The sequence below is a fragment of the Phodopus roborovskii genome, unplaced genomic scaffold (genome assembly GCF_943737965.1).
Source record: "Phodopus roborovskii unplaced genomic scaffold, PHOROB, whole genome shotgun sequence".
In the NCBI taxonomy this organism is placed as follows: Eukaryota; Metazoa; Chordata; class Mammalia; order Rodentia; family Cricetidae; genus Phodopus; species Phodopus roborovskii.
This window is the reverse complement of record NW_026126563.1, coordinates 748492-769596: the sequence shown is the minus strand read 5'-3', so window position 1 is coordinate 769596 and position 21105 is coordinate 748492. Positions and strand designations below refer to the sequence as shown.

At 38.1% G+C, this 21105-nt stretch overlaps 1 protein-coding gene across 1 annotated transcript in view; it reads left to right on the top strand.

Moving 5' to 3' along the window:
- Window positions 1–15539, top strand: part of Cd226 (CD226 molecule) — a 63183-nt gene extending 47644 nt beyond the window's left edge. The window contains exons 5-7 of the mRNA XM_051202108.1: window positions 9108–9204; window positions 13634–13691; window positions 14016–15539. Coding sequence (XP_051058065.1) covers window positions 9108–9204; window positions 13634–13691; window positions 14016–14129 — 269 coding nt within the window. The 3' untranslated portion in view covers window positions 14130–15539. The remainder of the gene's footprint in view (window positions 1–9107; window positions 9205–13633; window positions 13692–14015) is intronic.
- The last annotated feature ends 5566 nt before the right edge of the window (window positions 15540–21105 follow it).

Sequence of the window (21105 nt, the reverse complement as noted above, 5' to 3'; positions counted from 1 at the left end):
CCTGGAACTTGCTTAGCAGACCAGGTTGAGCTCGAACTCACAGAGATCTGCCTGTTTCTGCTTCCTGAGTGCTGGAACTAAAGGCATGCACCACCACTGTAGGCCATTTTACATATGTACCTAACATAGGCACATATCCCAAATCTGAGTTTTATGAAAACATTTCATTTTGCTTTTATGTTGATTACTGTTTTCTCTTTCTGACTCCAAAAATGAAAGGCATAATTTTGAAATCTAATCATGCAATCAACAATCACTAGCTTTTTAAAAGATGAGAAATCAGGTGGGTAATTAAATTCTAATGGGCATGTCCAACTATCACCTATATCCAGGATGTCTATGAGTGCAGCCCAGCACAAACATAAACCACTTAAAACATTGTGGGGTTTGCTTTCGATTTTCATTGTAACTCAGCCGCATAACCCTTGAGTGTGATCTTTATAGACAATAACATCTTGTCACATCAAGCTGGTCATGCCTGTGGGTGTCTAGAGTGTAAAACTACAAGTATACAGTAACATTGTTCTTTAAATATGTTTATTTTACACTTTAATAGCATAAGGAGTTTATTCATATAAAATTAGACAGAATTCATGTGTTCGACATTTAACCCAGAACTTGTATCCTGTGTCATATCCTGACAAGCATGACAATTATATGGAAGTTTATTTAATGGCATTGCTTTAATGTGTATCTTAAATGTCCAAGAGGCCATGGTGTTAAAGGTTTGGTCCCTTGATGGTGCCACTGAGAGGTGGTGGGATGTAAGAGATGGGATACAGTTAGAGAGAGAGAGAGAGAGAGAGAGAGAGAGAGAGAGAGAGAGAGAGAGAGAGAGACTTTTGGTCACAGGGGGGTGCCCTTGAATTGCATGATGAGACTCTGGCTTCCTTGCTCTGTATGGGAGGTGGGTGGTTTTCTTCCCCTATGAGCTGTTTTCCCATAGGACCCCTCCCTACAAACCCCAAAGCCACGAGGTAACTTGCTCATGGACTGGAAACTAAAAACCCGTTTTTGTAAGTTTATTTCTCTTGGTATTTGCCAGGGTAATGCAAAAACTAACACACCCCTTTATTTTAGTTTTGAGTGCATATGGTTTTGTGTTGATCTGTTTTTGGTACACAAGGGTCATGCTTCTTTGTGTGCTGCCTGCTGGCCTAAGGAATTGTGCAGAATTATGCATTTGCTCCTCACAGCAGTTTTATTCCATCTACACTTTATAGATGAGTGAAGTGAAGCATGATGAGTTTAATCAGTTTATTCAAAGCTTCTTAACTAATGTGCTAGGCTGCAGAGTCCGGCACCCACTTTTCTACATTCCTGTTTTTTTAGCCACAGCTCCTCATTCTGCCTAAAGTAGGAGAAAAAGACTTGGTGCTCACTTCAGAAGTGGGTGTCAGCTCAGTCATGGAGCTCTGGTTTCTTCCTTTTAGATATTTATCTATATTGAACTAACTGATATGTGAAACAAGTGAAACACCTGGGGCCTGATTTCTGACTGTTTCATTTCAGCCATTGGGTGCTGAAGCTCTCCTGGCTACTTCCCTCATGCTCAGGTCCTTCTTCATCTGCTGTTGTAGATTTCTAAGAGTTTTTGCATTCCTTGGTGGGGTGCTCTGAAATTTGTTCTACACACAGTCCTAGGGGAGCTAGCACAATCACAGCTGGTGTGAGAATCTAGAAGAGGGAGGGACGCTGGCCACTGATAAAGTCAAGTCTACACTAAAAACAGAATAGCAGATTGTGTTGTTTAACAGTATCCAGTCCCCAGTGAAACACTGTTAATGTTGGAGCTTTAATTGGACCATAAGGGCTCAACAGATAAATGCTGTTATCAAGGTAGTGCTTTAGTTGCTATGAGAGTGGATTCCTGATAGATGAATGAGTACAGCATTTTTCTTCTTTCTCATTCTCACCTTTGCTCATCTTTCCACTGTCCAACCAAGACATGATGCAACAAGAAGGTTTTCTGCTGCCTGTTGTTGTTTTGTTGTTGTTGTTGGTAAGCAGACAGGTTATTACTTTGTAGCCCTGGCTGGTCTAGAACTTATCTGGTCTAGAACTTAGTATGTAGTCTAAGCTAGCTTCAATTTTGAGCCCTTCTACCTGCCTTAACCTCTTGTGTGAAAGCATTACAGGTGTGAATAACACTCAAATAAATGTCTGACTGTTGTCACCTAACCTCTGGTATTGTGTTACAGTCATTTGAAAGGGACCAGACACCCATAATTTTAGGAATAGGATAATCCCAGTTCATGTTAGAGACACCAGGGGATCGCTGCACATGTTCTTGGACCATCACAAGACACCAGTGCATTAATTTTATAGTTGGGGGGGGTGTGGTCACCACAACATGAGGAACTGAACTAAAGGGCCACAGCCTGAGGAAGGTTGAGAACCACTGTACTAGATGCTTAACACATGGCAACTACTTTGGGCAACTACTTAGGAATCTGTAGAAAATTCCCAAGCATATAGCTATCCCCCATTTAAATTCTCTCTTTTCTTCTTCTCATATCCTGCTGTTTTCTTTGTCTTATACACCAGACCTCAATGACCTAAGAACAGTTGTATCACAGCAGGAAGTAGCAGTCAGAGCTCTTCCCCCCAACTGTTGGTCAGTGAAGGCTTAGCTTCCAAAATCCCCCAAGGAATCTACGTGTGTGTGTGTGTGTGTGTGTGTGTGTGTGTGTGTGTGTGTGTGTGTATGCTGACCATTTACATTATCTCATGTTACTGTGACTTTTTCTTCTCCCCTGAAAAATATACACATATTTAAGTTGCATGGTAGCCTATTATGTGTCTTATTGAAACACTATTGTACTAAGTCACACCTGGTCAAACAGTAGTAGCAGGAACAGGGTTCTGGGGAAATGTAATTAGAAGCAAAATTTCTCTGTCCAGAACATTTCTCCAAAGGTGAAAGACAAACAAAGCAATTTTATTTATGAATGAATATGAATTTAGAGTGTGCTGTGAATCTCAAGTGATGTACTAATTATTGCAAACAAGAAATACAACTTTAATGTAGACAAGTGGGATTTATTATATATGCATTTTAAAGATAAATTATAACTACTTTTCAAGTAAACAGACTTGACAGTCTGTTCACAACATGTATCATACAGAACATGCCAATTCACTTGGGATTTGGGGTGGCCATTCATTTTAGCTAAATGCCTTTATCCAAAGGAAAAATAAGCTTCCCCAATCTTTAAAGCAGGAGGTTGTTTGCCTCTTGGAAGGAAATGTTTGGGTAATAAGACCTGCCGCTGGGAATGTGTTTTCCTTAGTGATGACATTTCAAAGCTATGGCTTTTTGGTTCTGGAGGAGGGTACTTCTCCATCGTTAAGTAGGCTAAGAAATTCATTTAACTTTAAATACATTTCCAAAGTGTCACAGGCACAGAGACAGAGCTTTATTTTCTGAAACTATTGCTCTAAGAAATGAAAGAGTGGGGGAAAATCAGCAGAAGGATTATGGTCATTCTCAAGCATTACCCTGGGAAGAAGATAGTAGAATAGTGTTCTTCAAAGTCACTTGTATGGTATTCAGCCTTAGATGATTAATTTAAAAAAATTTAAAAAAATTTCCTTCATGCACACAGTGTATTTCAACATATTCACCCCCCTTCCCATCTTTGAGCTCCTCCTGGATTTTCCCCCCATGTTTCACTACCAACTTCACCACCTCTATTTTTTTTAAGTAACCCATTGAGTCCAATTAGAATATTAACTTATATTTGTGAAAACCCACAGATTCCTAAATCTTGCATCCAGGTGTCTGGGTTGGAGTGGATTTAGCTAGGTCAAATCATTATTCTTAATTCTTAACATTTAGTACTGACTTGAGCATGAGACTAATCAAGTCTACCCTGTTGACTTTTATTTCTAATGTTATAGTATTCACTTATCAAATTAATAAATTTGATAGTCAGTCTCCCACTAGGCTTTTTAAAAAACCCACTAGGTCTAACCTCCTAACAGTCCATTCAGCTATGAATCTATTAATCCATTAACAAATTGGTGAAATGGGTGCCCACATAATCCAATTTTACTAGTTAAAAATATTTAAAGTATTTTACTAATCTAAAAACTCATTTATTAAAACTTCAAATTACTTACTGCCTAAATAAATTGGTCATGTTAAGTATGTAAGTTCTTTTACAAACCACACACACACACTCACACACACACACACACACACACACACACACACACATACGTGCACGCACATGCATTCTTAAAGTAATGTAATACAAATGTACTTGCTAAATAAGCTATCAGCATCAAGGAAAAAACTTCTCAATTCTCAATTGTATTTGGAGACTCTGAAACCCTCATTAGTCAGCCTAAAACATTTATAAACATTCATATTAATCACTTACAGCCATCTCCTTGGCTTTGAGCAGATGGATTCAAAGCAAAAGTCTGTGAAGAAAAATGGTTCCTGGGGACATCAGAAGGGCTGACTGACATCACAGAAAAAGAAAAGGTTCAGAAGTACCCACATTAGTATATGTACCATTTAAACACAGCAAAGCATGCTTTCAGGGGTGTCATAAAGTCCCCAATGTCAAATTTTCCATTTTTGTGGGGGAAATCTGTGGTGTCTGAAGTATCGACACAAAGAGCTCATAGGATGTTTGGTCCCTCGCTACACTGTTGGCGGCACTGCCGAGGGGGGACTGGGTTATGTTTGCACCTGTTTCATCAGTGGGCTAATCAACTAATGAAGTTATCGCTGGATGGGCTCTTAGGAAGTTAAGCCTAGTTACAGGATGTATGCCATGAATTATTTTCCCCAAACTGTGCCACTAAAAAGTGAGTGAGACTAGTGCAGTTTGTGACATTCTAACTTATGATGCAGTAAATTAATGTTTGTAACATTTGAAGCAAACATGCAAGTAATATGAGAGTAAGACTGTTTGGTCAGGAAGATAAAGTACCTAATGACTCAGACTTGAAATTTTTTTCTCAGTGACTACCAAACAAAAAACATTTGTCACTTATTTTGCCTCAGATGCTATCTTAATTACTTTTCTGTTGCCGTGACAAAATACCATGACAGGAGTAACTTATAAAAGAAAGCGTTTAATCTGGGGCTTATGGTTCCAAAGGCTTAGCCACGACCATCATTGTGAGGATCAAGGCAGCAGACAGGCAGGCACGGTACCAGAGCAATAGCTGAGAGCTTCCATGTTGATACAAGAGCCACAAGAGGAGAGGGGGAGGAGGAAGGGAGAGGGAGAGATACACAGAGAGAGAGACGGAGAGATGGAGAGATACAGAGAGAGGGAAAGACGGAGAGACAGAGAGAGGGAAAGACGGAGAGACAGAGAGAGGGAGAGACAGAGAGACAGAGAGAGGGAGAGATGGGGAGAGACAGAGAGAGAGAGACGGAGAGATGGAGAGATACAGAGAGAGGGAAAGACGGAGAGACAGAGAGAGGGAGAGACGGAGAGAGACAGACAGAGAGGGAGAGATGGAGAGATACAGATAGAGGGAGAGAGAGATGGAGAGATACAGAGAGAGAGGGAGAGACAGAGAGATACAGAGAGAGGGGGAGAGAGATGGAGAGATACAGAGAGAGGGAGAGACAGAGAGATACAGAGAGAGGGGGAGAGATGGAGAGATACAGAGAGAGGGAGAGATGGAGAGAGACAGAGAGGGAGAGATGGAGAGATACAGAGAGAGGGAGAGACAGAGATACAGAGAGAGGGGGAGAGATGAAGAGATACAGAGAGAGGGGGAGAGATGGAGAGATACAGAGAGGGAGAGATGGAGAGATACAGAGAGAGATGGAGAGATACAGAGAGAGAGACGGAGAGTTAATTGTGAATGGTATGGGCTTTTGAAGCCTCAAAGCCCACCCTTAGTGACATCCCTCCTCCAACAAGGCCTCACCTTTTAATCCTCAAACAGTCCCACCAAGTGGGTACTAAGTATTCTAAGATATGATCCTATAGGGGATGTTCTCATTTAAGCCACCGAAGGTACTGATTTAAGTACCCTTGCCACTCACCAATCACTTTAGTTTAGAGGTTAGTGCCACGGTAAATTCTCAGAAAGTCACTTATTCCCTGGGATTTCCTTCATGTGAAACCACAAATCATTTATATAAAGATTGTAAAACTAATTTATGCAGACAGGTGACCCCTAGAAACCTGGAGTAATGTCAGAATACCAGTAACCACTCAGTGAATATTTCAGGCAAGCTTTAACAATTTTGGTTTTACCACGTTCCAGTGGTCCAGAATAATCTTCTACACACAGATTAATACTACCCTTTGCCTAGAAGGGTGACTAGTTACAGGAGCCAGCAGCGTCTTTGATACTTCAGTGTGATGTTTCAGCATGAATAGAAATGGCTCACTTATTTCATCCTAATTTGGATTGTGTATATAAATTTTAAATGTGAGTATAAATTTGTACAATTAATAACATTGTATAGTGTCTAAAATACTTACAATTTCACTATATGTTTTATTTAAATGCCAAAGGCAAGCTTGGCATTGATTCTATGATCATTTTGCCACAAAGATAAAGAGATTTACTGTCCTACACAAGCTCTTCAAGTGAAAGAAAAACAGAAGCCAGGAATAGGTTCCACATCTGTCTTTAATGTTTGTGCTTTTAGTTTGCTGCTATTTAATTTAAGATTAGATATTTTTTTCTGTCTAATGTGAGAGTGGTGGAATGACTTGATATTGAAGAACCTGTGAACTCATGCATATCTGCTTCATGAAAACTCACTGTATATATATTTCACCTGTCCACAGATCAAGGGCTAACATTTGTGCTTCCCTTTTTAATGAGCCAAGAAAAGGATACTTCATCTGATACTGAATATGTGTCCTTCCTCACATGGTCCAGTTAGTTAGATTATTTGGTTGTTGGTTTCTTTTCTTTTCAGCTTTTTATTGATTCTTTGAGGATTTCATACCATGCATCCTGATCCCATTCATCTTCCTGTCCCTTTCTTTCTGCCCTCTGCCCTGGCAACCTATCCCACAAAATAAAATTTAAAAGATAAACCAAAACCCAAAACCAAACACAAACAACAAACCAGCCCCCCTCCCCCCCAAACAAACATTTCTAAAATGGTCTCATGCAGCCCAGGCTGACCTCAAGCTTGCTATGTAGCCCTGGCCACACTGAAACTTTTCATAATTCAGGCATCCAACTCCAAAAATGCTGAGGTCAAAGGCATGACCCAGCACACTTGGTTCATTATCCAGGTTCTTCATTATTTGGTTCCTTCACCCCCAACCCACCTGGATCTTTAATGAAGACAAACAGTGGGCAGCGCCAACGGCCGTGCTTGCCTAGTGCTGCAGGAAAGATCTAGTGGCATTTCTATCATGAGTCTTCTCTAAAGGTTTATAACTCAGTCATAAATACTTGCCTGGCAGAAACTTACCCTGGAGGGTCACAGGCCCAGAGAAAATTATTCATTTATAAATTTCACTGACTTGCTTGAAATTGTTTTAACTGCATTTATCCTTTGTGACAGGAGGAAAAATAATGGCTTCATAGTTCAAGACAGTTTTATCCTCCTATGAATCAATACAGCACTGGGATACATGAAGAAAGCCCTAAGAAAGGGACCACCGAGAACAGACAATAATTCTTTCTTGAAGAGAAAGGTTTGAGGGCTGGCATTATTCAACCACAGATCTATCAGCAGAACTTAAGGGGGAAAGTGAATGATATGACCTGTTGACTAGCTCCCCAAGCCATCCTGTTTGCTTTCTGTTTTTCCATCCACACGGGTCTTATGGAGGTGGGGTCCATGCTTGCAGTACTCTGACCATTCCCACAACAGCTACATATAAAGGAGGCAGGAAAATGAGGGGAAACAGCGGCGACCCTAGGTTGCACTGCTCTGGACACCCACTTCTGGAGGGAAAACATGTGGGGCTTTTCAAAGCAATACAAGTTCCACGAAATCGGGTATAAAGCAAGTGTTCATCTGTCACCCTCTGTAGTGTCAGTTATCCAGTACACCGAGAGACTGCAAGCATTTAGACACTGAACAGAATGACCTGACACTAATGGTCAGATTCATTGACAGAGATTGGTCATGGGAAACACAGTTCAAGCTGAAGCATTTGAAGTAGGATTTATATGTGAGAACTCTGATATAAATAGTCTAAAGTCATATAATTGAACACAACAAAAAACATGATCTTAACTCTTAATGATTCTGAACATACTTTGAAAGGGAGCCCCCCCTCCAAATTTTGTCCTTTAAATGTAACTACTGAAATTCAACAAAGCATTCTGTTTTAAGCATATAAACTCATACTCATTCATAGATTTTTCTGATTCAAAGAGCAACATATGATTTAGAAAATTTGGAAAAAACAAAAAAAAAGCAAGAGAAAAGTATATTCTGAATTTGTCTGTGCGGGAACTCATGAGTGTGCATAGTTATATCTGTGAAAGGGCACCTGCTTACATGTGCACGTGAAGGTCAAAGGCCAACATCAATTGCTGCTCATAGGGAGCTCTTCATTCCTTGTTTTTTGGAGTCTTGGCCGCTTACTGTCCTGGGGTTGCCAATTCAGCCCAAGGATCTGCTTACTTCTGTACTGACTTTTTTTTATATGATAATGAAGAGCATACGTGTTCAATGGGTGCTATTAACATGATTGTTCTTTTTTAAGATCTACTTTTGTTACTCTAATTACATTTACATGTACATGTCTGTGTGATGTATATAACTGTGAGCATACTTGCCTTTGGAAGCCAAAGTGCCAGATTCTTAGGTGCAGCTGTTACAGGAAATTGTGAGCCACTGTTTTGATGCCTCTACAAGAGCAGTAACAAGTGAGCCATCTTTTCAGCCTTGTATTCCTGTTCTTGTTGTTGAACTCAGCTTAGTCAAGGAAGTAATAAAAACCTGTAATAGTAATAATTAAGAAATCTCTCAAGGAAAAACTGCTTTTCCCTCTTAACCTATCCTGTTGTTATTAGGTTCTTTGAGTTTGATTGTTACCCTTTCATGGTTAATGGATCCTTTCTTCTTTTTCCCACTTTTTTTTTTTTTTTTGTGGCCTTAATTAAATTACTAATTCATACACTACTTTTTTTTCTTCTAGGTGGAACCAATAAACATTTTATCCTTCTCATTGCTGGAGGGTCAGTTTCACTATTGCTTATTATCCTAATTATCATAATCATCATTTTTTATAACAGGTGAGTAAAGCAACTTAGCCTGAGTCTTATTTGTCTTGACTAATTCTGATATTTAAGGTTCTCTATGAATGACCCAACAGCTTTCCAAGCTGACTCAGGAGTCATGTGTCAGTGTGTGTGTCTGTGTCTGTGTGTGTGTGTGTGTGTGTGTGTGTACATACATATGAAATTATTGATCTTAAGCAACAAGAAGCAGGGACAGTAATACTATAGACAAAAGCTGGAATCATTCACTTAAGAATTAGTAGAATCGGCAGTGTGCCCTCGTAGTCTAGTAAATTCCTTTGTTCTACCTACATCTTTCCCTTTCTCCTCCACCATGGTATTAGCTGTCAGTTGAGAAGGTTTTGTATGAGGGAGCTGGAGTGGGCAACAGAGAGGGAGGAAGAAACCGGGAGAGGAGGCCTAAAGTTTTACTTTTTTATAATGCAGAGTGGCAAATAAGAGGTAAGGAGGCTTATATATCAACAGGATGAATGATTTGATAGTTTCTGAAACAAGCCATCTATCTAGAGACATTAAATGGAATGACTTAGCTAGGAGCTGGAAGGGCCTTAGAGAGAGGTTCAGGCTCTACTGAAGCTTCAGTTTTTACTGTATTTTCACATAGAGAAAAATTCTAAACTTTTCTTAGTTGGAACTTTCTTTCCTTTCTAGTTCTTCTGTGATCACTACTGATTTGTCTTGTGTTTCTCATACTCCTTAACTTTAATTGTATCAGATAACTTATACTATGTTCCAGCTGAAGTGTTCCCTGCTCAAATGAGGAAAGGCCCACTCTTTGAACACTGATTTTTTTTTTTTTTTTTTTTTTTTTTTGCATGTCTGGAAAAGCACAGGCACTTAATATGGTTATTTTGATAAATAGAGTTTCATTCTTCTCGTGCTGATAATATTAAAACACACTCACACACACACACACACACACACACACACACACACACTTATTAATATGGTTCTCCAGCAGGTTTATATGTCTTGTCTCCATATGTTATCCCTGACCCCTACCTCTTTTACTGTCCCTTGATTTTAATAACTCCTTTCACCTCCCTCTTTGCTCTCTGATACTTTCTTCTTCTAACCTATTGATTTTACCTGCTTATTTTGAAAATAGGTTAGTGATGCCATTCCCCTGATTGACACTTGTATTATCTTCTCCCCAGACACCAGAATAATTGTAGAACTCATTAACCAAGCCATTGAAGGTACCTTGCTTCTTGACTTCAGTATCTTCATTTATATTTTCCACATTACTACTCTCCCTAGTGTTGATTAATTTTGTAAAAAATTGGAACATATATATGTGTATGTGTGTATATATATGTACATACATGTTCAACTCACTTCTTAAAGGAGAAGAATTTGGCTATGAAAATAGTTTCTCTATTTTGGCCTCAGTCTTGTGCTTCATTCAGCATGCAAGACATTTATCTTTTTTCTCCATGCCAAAGACACATCCTCTTTTGATTTTCCTTCAAATAGACATGATGTCACTATCTGGAATACCTTGCCCTCCTGATCTGCCATTTCTTGGATCTTACTTTTTGTATTTTAATTCTTCTTGTGATTTCCATCCCTTTACATTCATGATAATCATAATTCAAGGATGTCATTGTTTTATTGTATTTAGCACTAATATGTCTAAATAGTGCATGTTCAATAAGTATCTGTACAAGCACTTTGAAATACAGGAAAGTTTTGCCTTTCCCCAGAAATTACCAAGTTGAGGTAAAGACCCCCCAAGTGTTAGTATCAGAAAATTCCATACTGCTCCACCTTGGTTTATGTAAAATGCAAAGGGCAGAGACCGCAGAAGGAGTACACAGGGACTGGCAGCACAAATGGAACTATGAGTGGCAGAAGGGACCTCTGGAGGGTCACAGATGTTGGACATGCTAGGTTTTGCTTCATGAAAATGCATTACTTTTACCTGAACAACTAAACTGAACCAAAGAGCACATAGGATCACCTGGTTAAATGTTATAAAGGATTAGTAGGCTTGACTGTGTAATAGTAGGTGAAAAGCACAAAAGAAAGGCCACATGTTCATCCTACCTTGCCACAGGTCTGTTTTGTTTGCTACATCAAATGGACATGCTCTGAAAACTGACCTGAGGGTTATAGCAATGACCCAGAACCCTGCGTCTTACTGTCTAGAATAATGCCGCAGCTTCAGATGTGCTGAGCTGGACAGGAGTCTAAGCAAATCCTGCCTTTACCCTTGGCACCTAGTCACCTGTGATTCTGATAACTTGAGAAGCAATTCCTTTGCTTCTGGTTTGCACTTGTCACATGTGGAGATGAAAACGATGACAATAGTGAGTGAACATGACCAGGAGAAGTACAGAGTGCTGCTCAGAATGAGAGGAACCAAAGTTTATGCTTGAGGTGGACAGCTGTCTTTGTAAGGTGATATTAATATTTAAGTGAGGAAAGTGTCGCTTGTTTGTACATCTGGTAGAGATGTGCAAATTATGTAATGTCTTGATATGCTCCTTTTAGCGTGGAAAAATGGTCACATACTGGGAAGTTCCTTACACTTAAGCAAACAAGGGCAACTGTTCAACACAATATAAACTTTGGTCTGTGTACTAACTACATTGTAAGGATAAGAGGACTGATACTAAGAGATACTGATCTCTTGTCTAGCAAATAGCACAACACAAGTCACATAAAGAGCTTTGAGATCTAAATCAAGTTATCTTTTGTTCACCACATTGTATGTTCTAGTCTAATATAAATATAAGTAAACATACACAGACAGACATGTACAAATACATACACACAGAGATACACACGTATGCATATAGGGACACAGACATACACACAGAGACATACTCAGACACATAGACACACAGACATACAAACACACACACACACACACACACACACACACACACACACACACACACACAATCATTTCTTATAAATGACAATTTTACTGGCCAGAGGTATCGATCCATCCAGTAAGAGCCATATCACATGTTTTCTTAAAGAATAAATAAGAATTGACTTTCATAAGCTTAGGAAAATATCATTTATGCATCATACATTTACAGATAAAATGAGTAAATAAATAGAGGACTAATTTCTTAAATAACAGAAACCAAATAAATGTACTTAAAGAGATAAGATTATGTTGAGGCAGTAGGGCTACTTACAAGCAATTTCAAATACTCACTACAGGCCATAGCCATTGCTTAGCCACTTTTCTTTGTAGAAAGAATACCCTGCTTTCAAATTTTCTACAGAAGAGCCAAAATTGTATCTTTAAACAAAAAAAAAAAAAATTGAGAAATAAAATAAAAACCTTCTCACTTCTTGTGTTTAATCTATTTTTGGTTTAGTTCAGGTAGAATCTTGTCTGGAAAGAGGTGACAAAGAGAGTCATGGTAAATCCATGACAGCTCTTTCACTATTCTTGGCTGTTATTTCTTTCTATACATTCAATTATAGTATCATCTTTTTCGTTTCTCTTGTATTTATTCTTTTGAGATTCCTACCATAACTCTGGTTTTCTTAGGTGAGTGTGTTGCCCACGGCATCTCTGAATAGTCTGTTTGTCCAGGTGACTCAGAGTGGGGAAGCTTGGAGTTAGGTGGGAGGGCCATGGCTTTAACTTCAGTACTACTACTAACCAACCATGAGATGCCAGGAAAGTTGCTATTCCCCTCTGAGCACTTTCCTTATCTATTAGAGCACTGATGAACTCTAAATAAAATAATGAATCCAGGTAATTTACAAGACCCAGGAGATTTTATGAAACTTGAGTCAATTATTTTTGTCATCTAATAAATTACAGTATTGTCATTTTAAAGAAGTTTTAATTGTAGAAAACCTCTAAGTCCAAAAGCTGCTTTAATACTAATCCATTATATAGTATCTTGTAAAACCACTGTGAGTAAAATAACATGTAGCAGTCCTTTCCATCTACAAGCACACTGCGGAAGGTAAGTATGCTATTCTTTTCATTGCTGTGACAAATTCCCAGAAAAGCAACACCAAGGAAGAACAGATTAATTTTGACTCATAGTTTGGAGGTCATAGAAGCAACAGTATGTGTCATCTGGCCATGCTGTATTCAGTCAGGAAGCAGCAGAAGAAAGTGATTCCTAATGTATTTTCTTGTTATTGAGCCTTTGATCCCAACCAGTTGGATGGTGATGCTTATATACAGCATGAGTCTTCTTTCTTAAGGTAAAAAAAGTCTGGAAACAAAAATCACACCACAAATACATCTCCATCATGACTTTAAATCTAGTCAATCTGACATTTAAACCATCACAATAGAAAGTGCAGACATAAAGCAGCTATTTATAACCACTACTTATTTACTAGGTACATACTGGCTTGGGACACAGCAAGGATTTCAGCAGTAGGGATAACTAGTGCAAGGGTCTTGATAGTCTTTGCTGAATTTGTATTCTAGAAGGAGAAGGAGACAGGTGAGAACACCACTTAAAGAGCCCAGAGATAAACAGAGTAAGGTAAGTTGATTGTCATTGCTCCATTATTCAAATGTTGTGAACACAGTATGGGGAAATTAGTAGACCTTGCATAGGTATAGTACATCTTATCTTTGAAGTCATAATACTGAACACGATAAATCTGTCTTAAATTTATCTAGCATCTATTCCAGTCTTATAATTGAGAATGTAATTTCTAAATTAAGTTTTTATAATATGGGGAATATTTCATTGAATTGTTTGTAATGGAAATTTAACTAAGAGTATTTTGAGGGTCTTATAGAATGCCTTCATTGGATGGTGAAATTCAGTGAGCCACTCAATGTTCTGCTATTTATTTTGTAGGTAGCCACCAACTGCAGGAGCCCCACTTCTCCCATCCACTCTATAGATGATGACAAAGAGGACATTTATGTGAACTATCCAACCTTCTCTCGAAGACCAAAACCAAGATTCTAAACCATTTCCGTCCTGAGCACATCAGTGCTCAGTGATGACTTGTATGGCATGAATTTATAGTCATCTTTTCACCACCAGTATCTACCTTGATAAAAGTTGGTTGAATTTATTTCATTTGCTATAAAGAAATATTTAATAACCTGAGAACATTCTTACGAGAGATGCATTTGAAAATCCAAATCTAATTAGCTCTTATGTACAAGAAAACTTGTCGAGTTGTGCAACAGAACTGTCTAGAAAAGATGAAACACCATGAAGTTTTCTTGTTGTATTTGAAATTAATGGTGGGCAGAAACTTGTCTCTGGATCCTACCTACAGCGTTGGTTCCACTTACATAATACTGGTCCAATTCTCACGATGACTCAGATTCTCTCATGATGGTTGTCAGTGACACTTGGTGGAAAGTTTAGTGGTCAAACACAAGAAACAAAGTTGGTTGTTCACTTATTAGTAAGAAAACAGAATTGCCATAAAGGATGAAATGACTTAAGTCAGTTATGGGTTCTCCTATATAAAACAGGCATGGTGCTGAAGTATAACTTGGGAATTCCAAGTGTTAAAAAGAAGGATGAAAGGGACCTAGAAGTTGAGTTATTTCTAGCATTGACTACACAGACATCGCTCATTAACCAGCTAACAAGTGAGTATGCTGAAGCATCATTATAATTAAAAAGAATACATGTAAAGGAATAGCCAGGGATGAGATGGGTCTGAAATGTGTCTCTTCCCTCTCTAGTTTCAAATAAATTCCTCTCAAATTCATAGAGAATTCTTGCCATCTACCAGGCTTAGTCTTCTTTGAAATGAGATGCTCCAGTAAGAAATAATGCTTTTGATGATTTTTTTTCTTCCTTTTGAGAATTATTTTAATGTATACATTTGTGAATTAAAAAAATGAATACAGGAAAAGAGATCAGTGATTGTAAGCCGTAGAATATAGAAAGGTAAGAGTCTGAGAGCAGAGAGTTTGGAGAATGTGGGGGAAGAGAGAAAGGTGTCACAGAAAGTGACATGAAAGAAAATCCATGCTTCAGAGTTTGGACAAGTCCATCCCTACCAACACTGCTGTCATTGAGAGAATTCACCTGGTGTTCCACTCAAGACAGAGGAAAAAATAAGGAGTATTTGAGAAATCAAATAAAACTATAGATATCGCCAAACCATGGTGGTCATTATCAAATGAAATGGTGTTTATTGTCTGAAAGACCCATTTCTTATCTCTAAAGATATTTAAAGGGTCATAATCTTTAAATCTTCATTGAAGAAAGCTTCATTTAAGTTTCTGGGTTGTATATGTTGTTGTAAACTTAAGTGAAGCAAATCCAAATGCTAATGCTGTTACAGAGATTCTAAACTGTAATTCATAGTTTTAAGCTAATTAGTGGATATTACATATTTTTAAGCTTAAATACCATGCATGATGAATAGGCCAATTATTTTGCCATCTACAGAAATTCAGAAGGATATAAATGAAAATGACCATTTCTTAGTTATACTAATACATTTCCTCAAGAATGGTTAGCTCAGAGACTTAGTGTTTGTTAGAAGATTTTTTTTGTGTGTGTGTGTGTGTCTCATTTTGTGAACTGTTTCCATAAACAGTGTACCAAAGTTGGAAGGCAATTGACAGAAAATAGTCAACATTTGGAACCATCAGAGATTACATGGCTTAGACTGCATGGTGAAACAACTTATTATTGTTCATAAAACAAAATAATTATTTTCAATAAATGTTAACAATGATCAAAGTACTGCTTTATAGAATATTTGGGTACCAAGTGTTGCAATTGCTCAATAAATGAGAGGAAATGCTTTTATAATTGCACTATAAGGAGATATAAATATCTACCTGGTGGTCAGTGATTTCTATGAAGTCACCTCAGTAGTCCAAGAAAGCCTCCAGAACATTGGGTGCTTGTTTCTGTTGCTGTGGGAATTCATATGCTTTTTTTTTTTTTTTTTTTTTTTTTTTTTGGAGAAAAAAATCTTTCCCTCAAAATATATTTACCTGCCCACCCTTTCTTTCTATATGCAATTCCCTTGCAGAATTTAGTATTTATCAGGAACACTTACTGCAATGCCTGGCCTCTCTATACCTCTGCTATTGTTGAGGAGATGATGCTCATTGTCTCTGGACATTTTAACTCAAGAAAGCACTTTAATTGCAATATTTGTATCCCACACAATCCACACACATTTCTGGAATGTAACCCCTCCAAAATTTGTTGTGCCTATTTTGCTGATTGGCAGCGGGGTGATCAAAATTGAGCGAAAAAATAAAAGATGAAGGTCTTCAATGAAATACAATTTTGTTTTTCTTGTTTTTTAAATATTTGGTGTTGCTTTGGAGGCTAGATGCTTTCTGGAGGTGTTTTATATACTTAATGTACCCCAGTATATAATGCAACATTAAGCGAAATATGTATGCTTGCATTAAATGCTATTATCCTAATATCTAAATTACGTTAAACAATGAGAGGAAGTTATGTTTGATAGGGATAGAATACTTTCTTAGGCACTTACAATAACTATGCATTCACTATATAATCCGATTGATGTTGAACTTTATTTAAATGACTTCATGTTAGTGTTAAGAAAATAGAATACAAATCTTTTATTCTTTCCTATTTTTTTTTTTTATTACTGAGGATTGAACTTGGTGCTTTTAAATGTCAGGCAAGTGCTCTACCACTGAGCTACAACTCCAGAATATAAATTTTAATTATATAAAATTTAATTATTAAAGCTTATTGCTAAGTTACTATACATTAAGTATCAATTTTAAAAGATAAAGTTTTTAAAAACTTTAAAAATAAAAAAAACTAGGAGCTTGCTCTTTACTTTAAATGTGAAAGTTTTTTGATATATAAATTTATTATTATTTTTCTTATTTTAAATATCCATCCCAGTTCCCTCTCCCTCCCCCCACTCCCTCCCTTCCATGGTCCAAACCCCCCCTCCCGTCCCATTCCCCACTCCACAGGGATTATAAGTTTGAGTATAGAAGTCTATTAAATAAAAATAACCTTATTACAATAATCTTATAAATTATGAAAGCCCATATTATAGAGATCAGTTTACATAGTTTATTTTTCCTGTGTTCAAAGCACTAACAATGTTGTAGATGCTGTTAGAAAATAACTTATTTGGGGCTATGGATAATACCTGTCTGATCCTGATTTTTTGCTTATTGTCCCTGCTATAATCAGATGTTCTGTGACTATCCTATTTAGAACATTTCCTGTTTTAATTCCCATTATCTGAGACTGAATTTTTATCCATGAAGCATTTCTTTCCCTGGATGTACTGTAACTCACAGTTCTCAATGATCAATAGTTTCATCTTCTACTAAAGAATTTTAGGAAAAATAAACAGAAAGAAATAAACATGTAGAGAAAATGCAGAACAAATTTAATCATGGAAACTTTGTAACTTTTTTCCGAAAGTAATATTTTGTACATGTTATAAATATGTGTAATTCAAAGAGCTATGTAAATATTTGCTGTTTCTTTTTTAGGTGGAAGAAATGTGTTTAATTTATTTAATAGCAATCATTTGATTTTTAGGAAAGAACTATCTGTATTATTATAGTCATCTTACAGTGATGGAAGGTATGTTAAAAATATTTTCCCACCTGTAGGCTGCTGTTCTAGGGCTAATTTCCAAAATATATAAAGAACTCAAGAAACTAGTTCTCAACAAATCTAATAATGTAATTAAAAATGGGGTATAGCTCTAAATGGATAATTCTTAACAGAAGAATCTCAAATGGCCAAGAAACACTTAAGGATATGTTCAACATCCTTAGCCATCAGGGAACTGCAAACCAAAATAACTCTGAGATTCCATCTTACACCTGTTAGAATGGCTAAGATAAAAACCACAAGCATCAGCTCATGCTAGAGAGGATGTGGACCATGAGGAGCACTTTTCCATCTCTTGTCAGAATGCAAGCTTGTATCATCATGTTGGCAGTTATTGTGATGGTTTCTCTCTAAACTGGGAATCTACCACAAGATTCAGGTATACCACTCTTGGGCATATACCCAAAGGATGCTCAGTTATACCACAAGGACACTTGCTCATCTATGTTCACAGCGGTTGTATTTGTAATAGCCAGGACCTGGAAACAACTTAAATGTCCCCCAATCAAGGAACGGATAAAGAAAATGTAGTATACATTTACACAGTGGAGTATTAGCTGTGGAAAAATAAGGACACCAGGAAAAAATCATTCCAACTGAGGTAACCCAGACAGAGAAAGACAAACATGGTATGTACTCACTCATAAGTGGTTATTAGCTGTAAAATAAAGGATAACTATCCTACAATCCACAGACCCAGAGAGTCTAGGTGACAAGGAAGGTTCATGGACAAGATGCCCAGATCTCCCTGGGAAGGGGAAATAAAAGAGATTTCATGAGTGGACTGAGGTCAGGTGGGGATGGGAACATGTTTGATCAGGTTGTGTGTGTGTGTGGGGGGGGGTGGTGGAGAGGGACCGTAATGAAAGAGACTTTTAGAAAGGGGGAGGGTTTAGGAGTCAGTGAGAGAGCCCTAGGAAGTATGGTGCAAGAAAATCTAGGAATCTACACAGATGACCTTAGCTAAGACTGTTAACAATAGCAGATATGTAGACTGAACTGGCCATCTCTTGAGAACAGATTGGTGCCTAGGCCATTTGTCATCAGAGAGACTTCACCCAGCAGCTGATGGAAAAAGATGAAGACCCACAGCCAATATTAGGGAGGGTTTAGAGAATCCTGCAGGAGGAAAGGAAAGGGGGTTGTAGGAGCCAGGAATGTGAAGGATACCACAAGAAAACTCACAGAATCAACTAACCTGGGCTCACAGGCTCACTGACAACCAGGGAGCCTGCATAGGCTCTGCCCTCTACAGCACACATAGCTTGTCTTCTTCTTAACTTGGATAGGCTGCACTCCACCATTTCTGCTGTTCTTGGAGGTTGTCCCATGGTTCTGGCACCTCCAAAATGCTATGGTCTTCTGTGACCACTTAACTAATAGCCTCTCCTGTGCTGTCATTATGATGCAAAGTCTCAACTTTTCTCCACAACCCCTTCAGTCCTGAGGCTTCCACTGCTCTCTGGATGCATGTTCACTGATGGCCTCTCACAGTGCAGAGCCTCAGCTGCTCTCCATGATCCCTTCGTGCTTTCAAAACCAGTACCAGATGGGTGATTCTTATACTACCACGTTGGGTGGCTTCTGAAACACAGCTTCAGTGTGCTAACTCTAAGAAAACAGCAGATTTCACCTCAATGACACTGGTCTCTGCTAATTTCTCAGCATTAATTGTTCCAGTAACTCCAAGGTTTCCCTTCAAAGGTGTCGATCTCTTTTTAATCATGGCTGACTCCAGTCTCAGCTGACCAGATACAGATTCTTCATAAGCATGGCCCTGTGGAGTCTTGGCTTCACTCTGAAACTTCACAGGCCAGCCCTTTTTGTCCTCTCTGCTTTCAACATTCTTATCTTCCAGGCTTCTACAAACCTCCCACTGAGTTCTAAACACTCAATAGCTTTTCTAGCCCAAAGTCCCAAAGTCCTTCCACAGTTCTCCCCAAAACATGGCCAGGTCTCTTATAGCAATACCCTACTTCTAGTACCGATTTCTGTCTTAGTTTGGGTTACTTTTCCTATAATGAAACACCATGACCCAAAGTTGAGGAGGAAAGGGACTATGGACACATTCATAATTCATCACTAAAAGATCAGGGCAGGAACTTAAACAGGATGAGAACCTGAAGGCAGGAGCTGATGCAGAGACTATGGAGTGGAGCTGCTTATTGGCTTGCTACCTATGGTTTGTTCACCCTGCTTTCTTTTATAGAACCCAGGACCACCTGCTGAGGGATGGCTCCACCAACAATGGCCTGGGCCTTTCCACATCATCACAAAATTAAGAAAATCTCCTATATCAGTAGTCATCAACTTGTGTATTGAATCCCCTTTGGCAAACCTCTATCTCCAAAACTATTTACATTATGATTCACAACTGTAGTAAAATTACAGTTATAAAGTAGCAACGAAAATAATTTTATGGTTGGGGGTCACCACAACATGAGGAACTGTATTAAAGGACTAAAGCATTAGGGCATTTGAGACCCACTGCCCTACAGCTTGCCTACATCCATATCTTATGGAGACATTTTCTCAATTGAGGTTCCATGCTTTCAGATGACTCTAGCTTGTCAAGTTGATCTAAAACCATCCAGTGGAATGACTCTTTGTCTGTGTGAGTCCTGATCAATGTATATTGTAAGTCAGTTGTTTCAGAATCTGTCTCTTACAGGTTCCGTAGGAGAAAGATTACACATACCTAATTCTCTCTAAATACACAAGATGATATACAGGTTACTGAGGAATATCTAAACTGTCAAATATTTCTATGTGATAGAATTGCATATATATATACATATATATATATATATATATATATATATATATTGGGGTCTGCAATAAAATCAACTTTATCTACCTCCATCTACAACGACTTTTTAACAAATTGGGTGAATAAACTAATACTATCTGTATGAATAGTTCATTTTTCCAAGGTGGCATTGAGATTTTGCTTGGACATTAGATTTTATTGACATCCCATATAATAGATACATTAAAATTTCCCTAAACTTTACTTTTAGATTTCAATCTTCAACTTTTATCTGAACTTAAATATAATTTCATAGAAAATATGGACCTCTTTTTTAATATGTGTGTGCCTGTGTATGGCTACGCACACATGGATGCTGGTATCTGAAGAGCCCAGAACTGGACATCAGATGGCCAAGAGATGGATTTATAGGTGGTTGTGCTGGGAACTGAACTCTGATCCTCTAGGAGAGCAGAATGTATTCTCCCCAGCTTTGGAAATATAAGGTTCTTTTTAGCATGCTATCTACAAAGCTCCAAGTAAAATATTGATTTTTGAAGTGGAAAGCTACTAATAAATGCC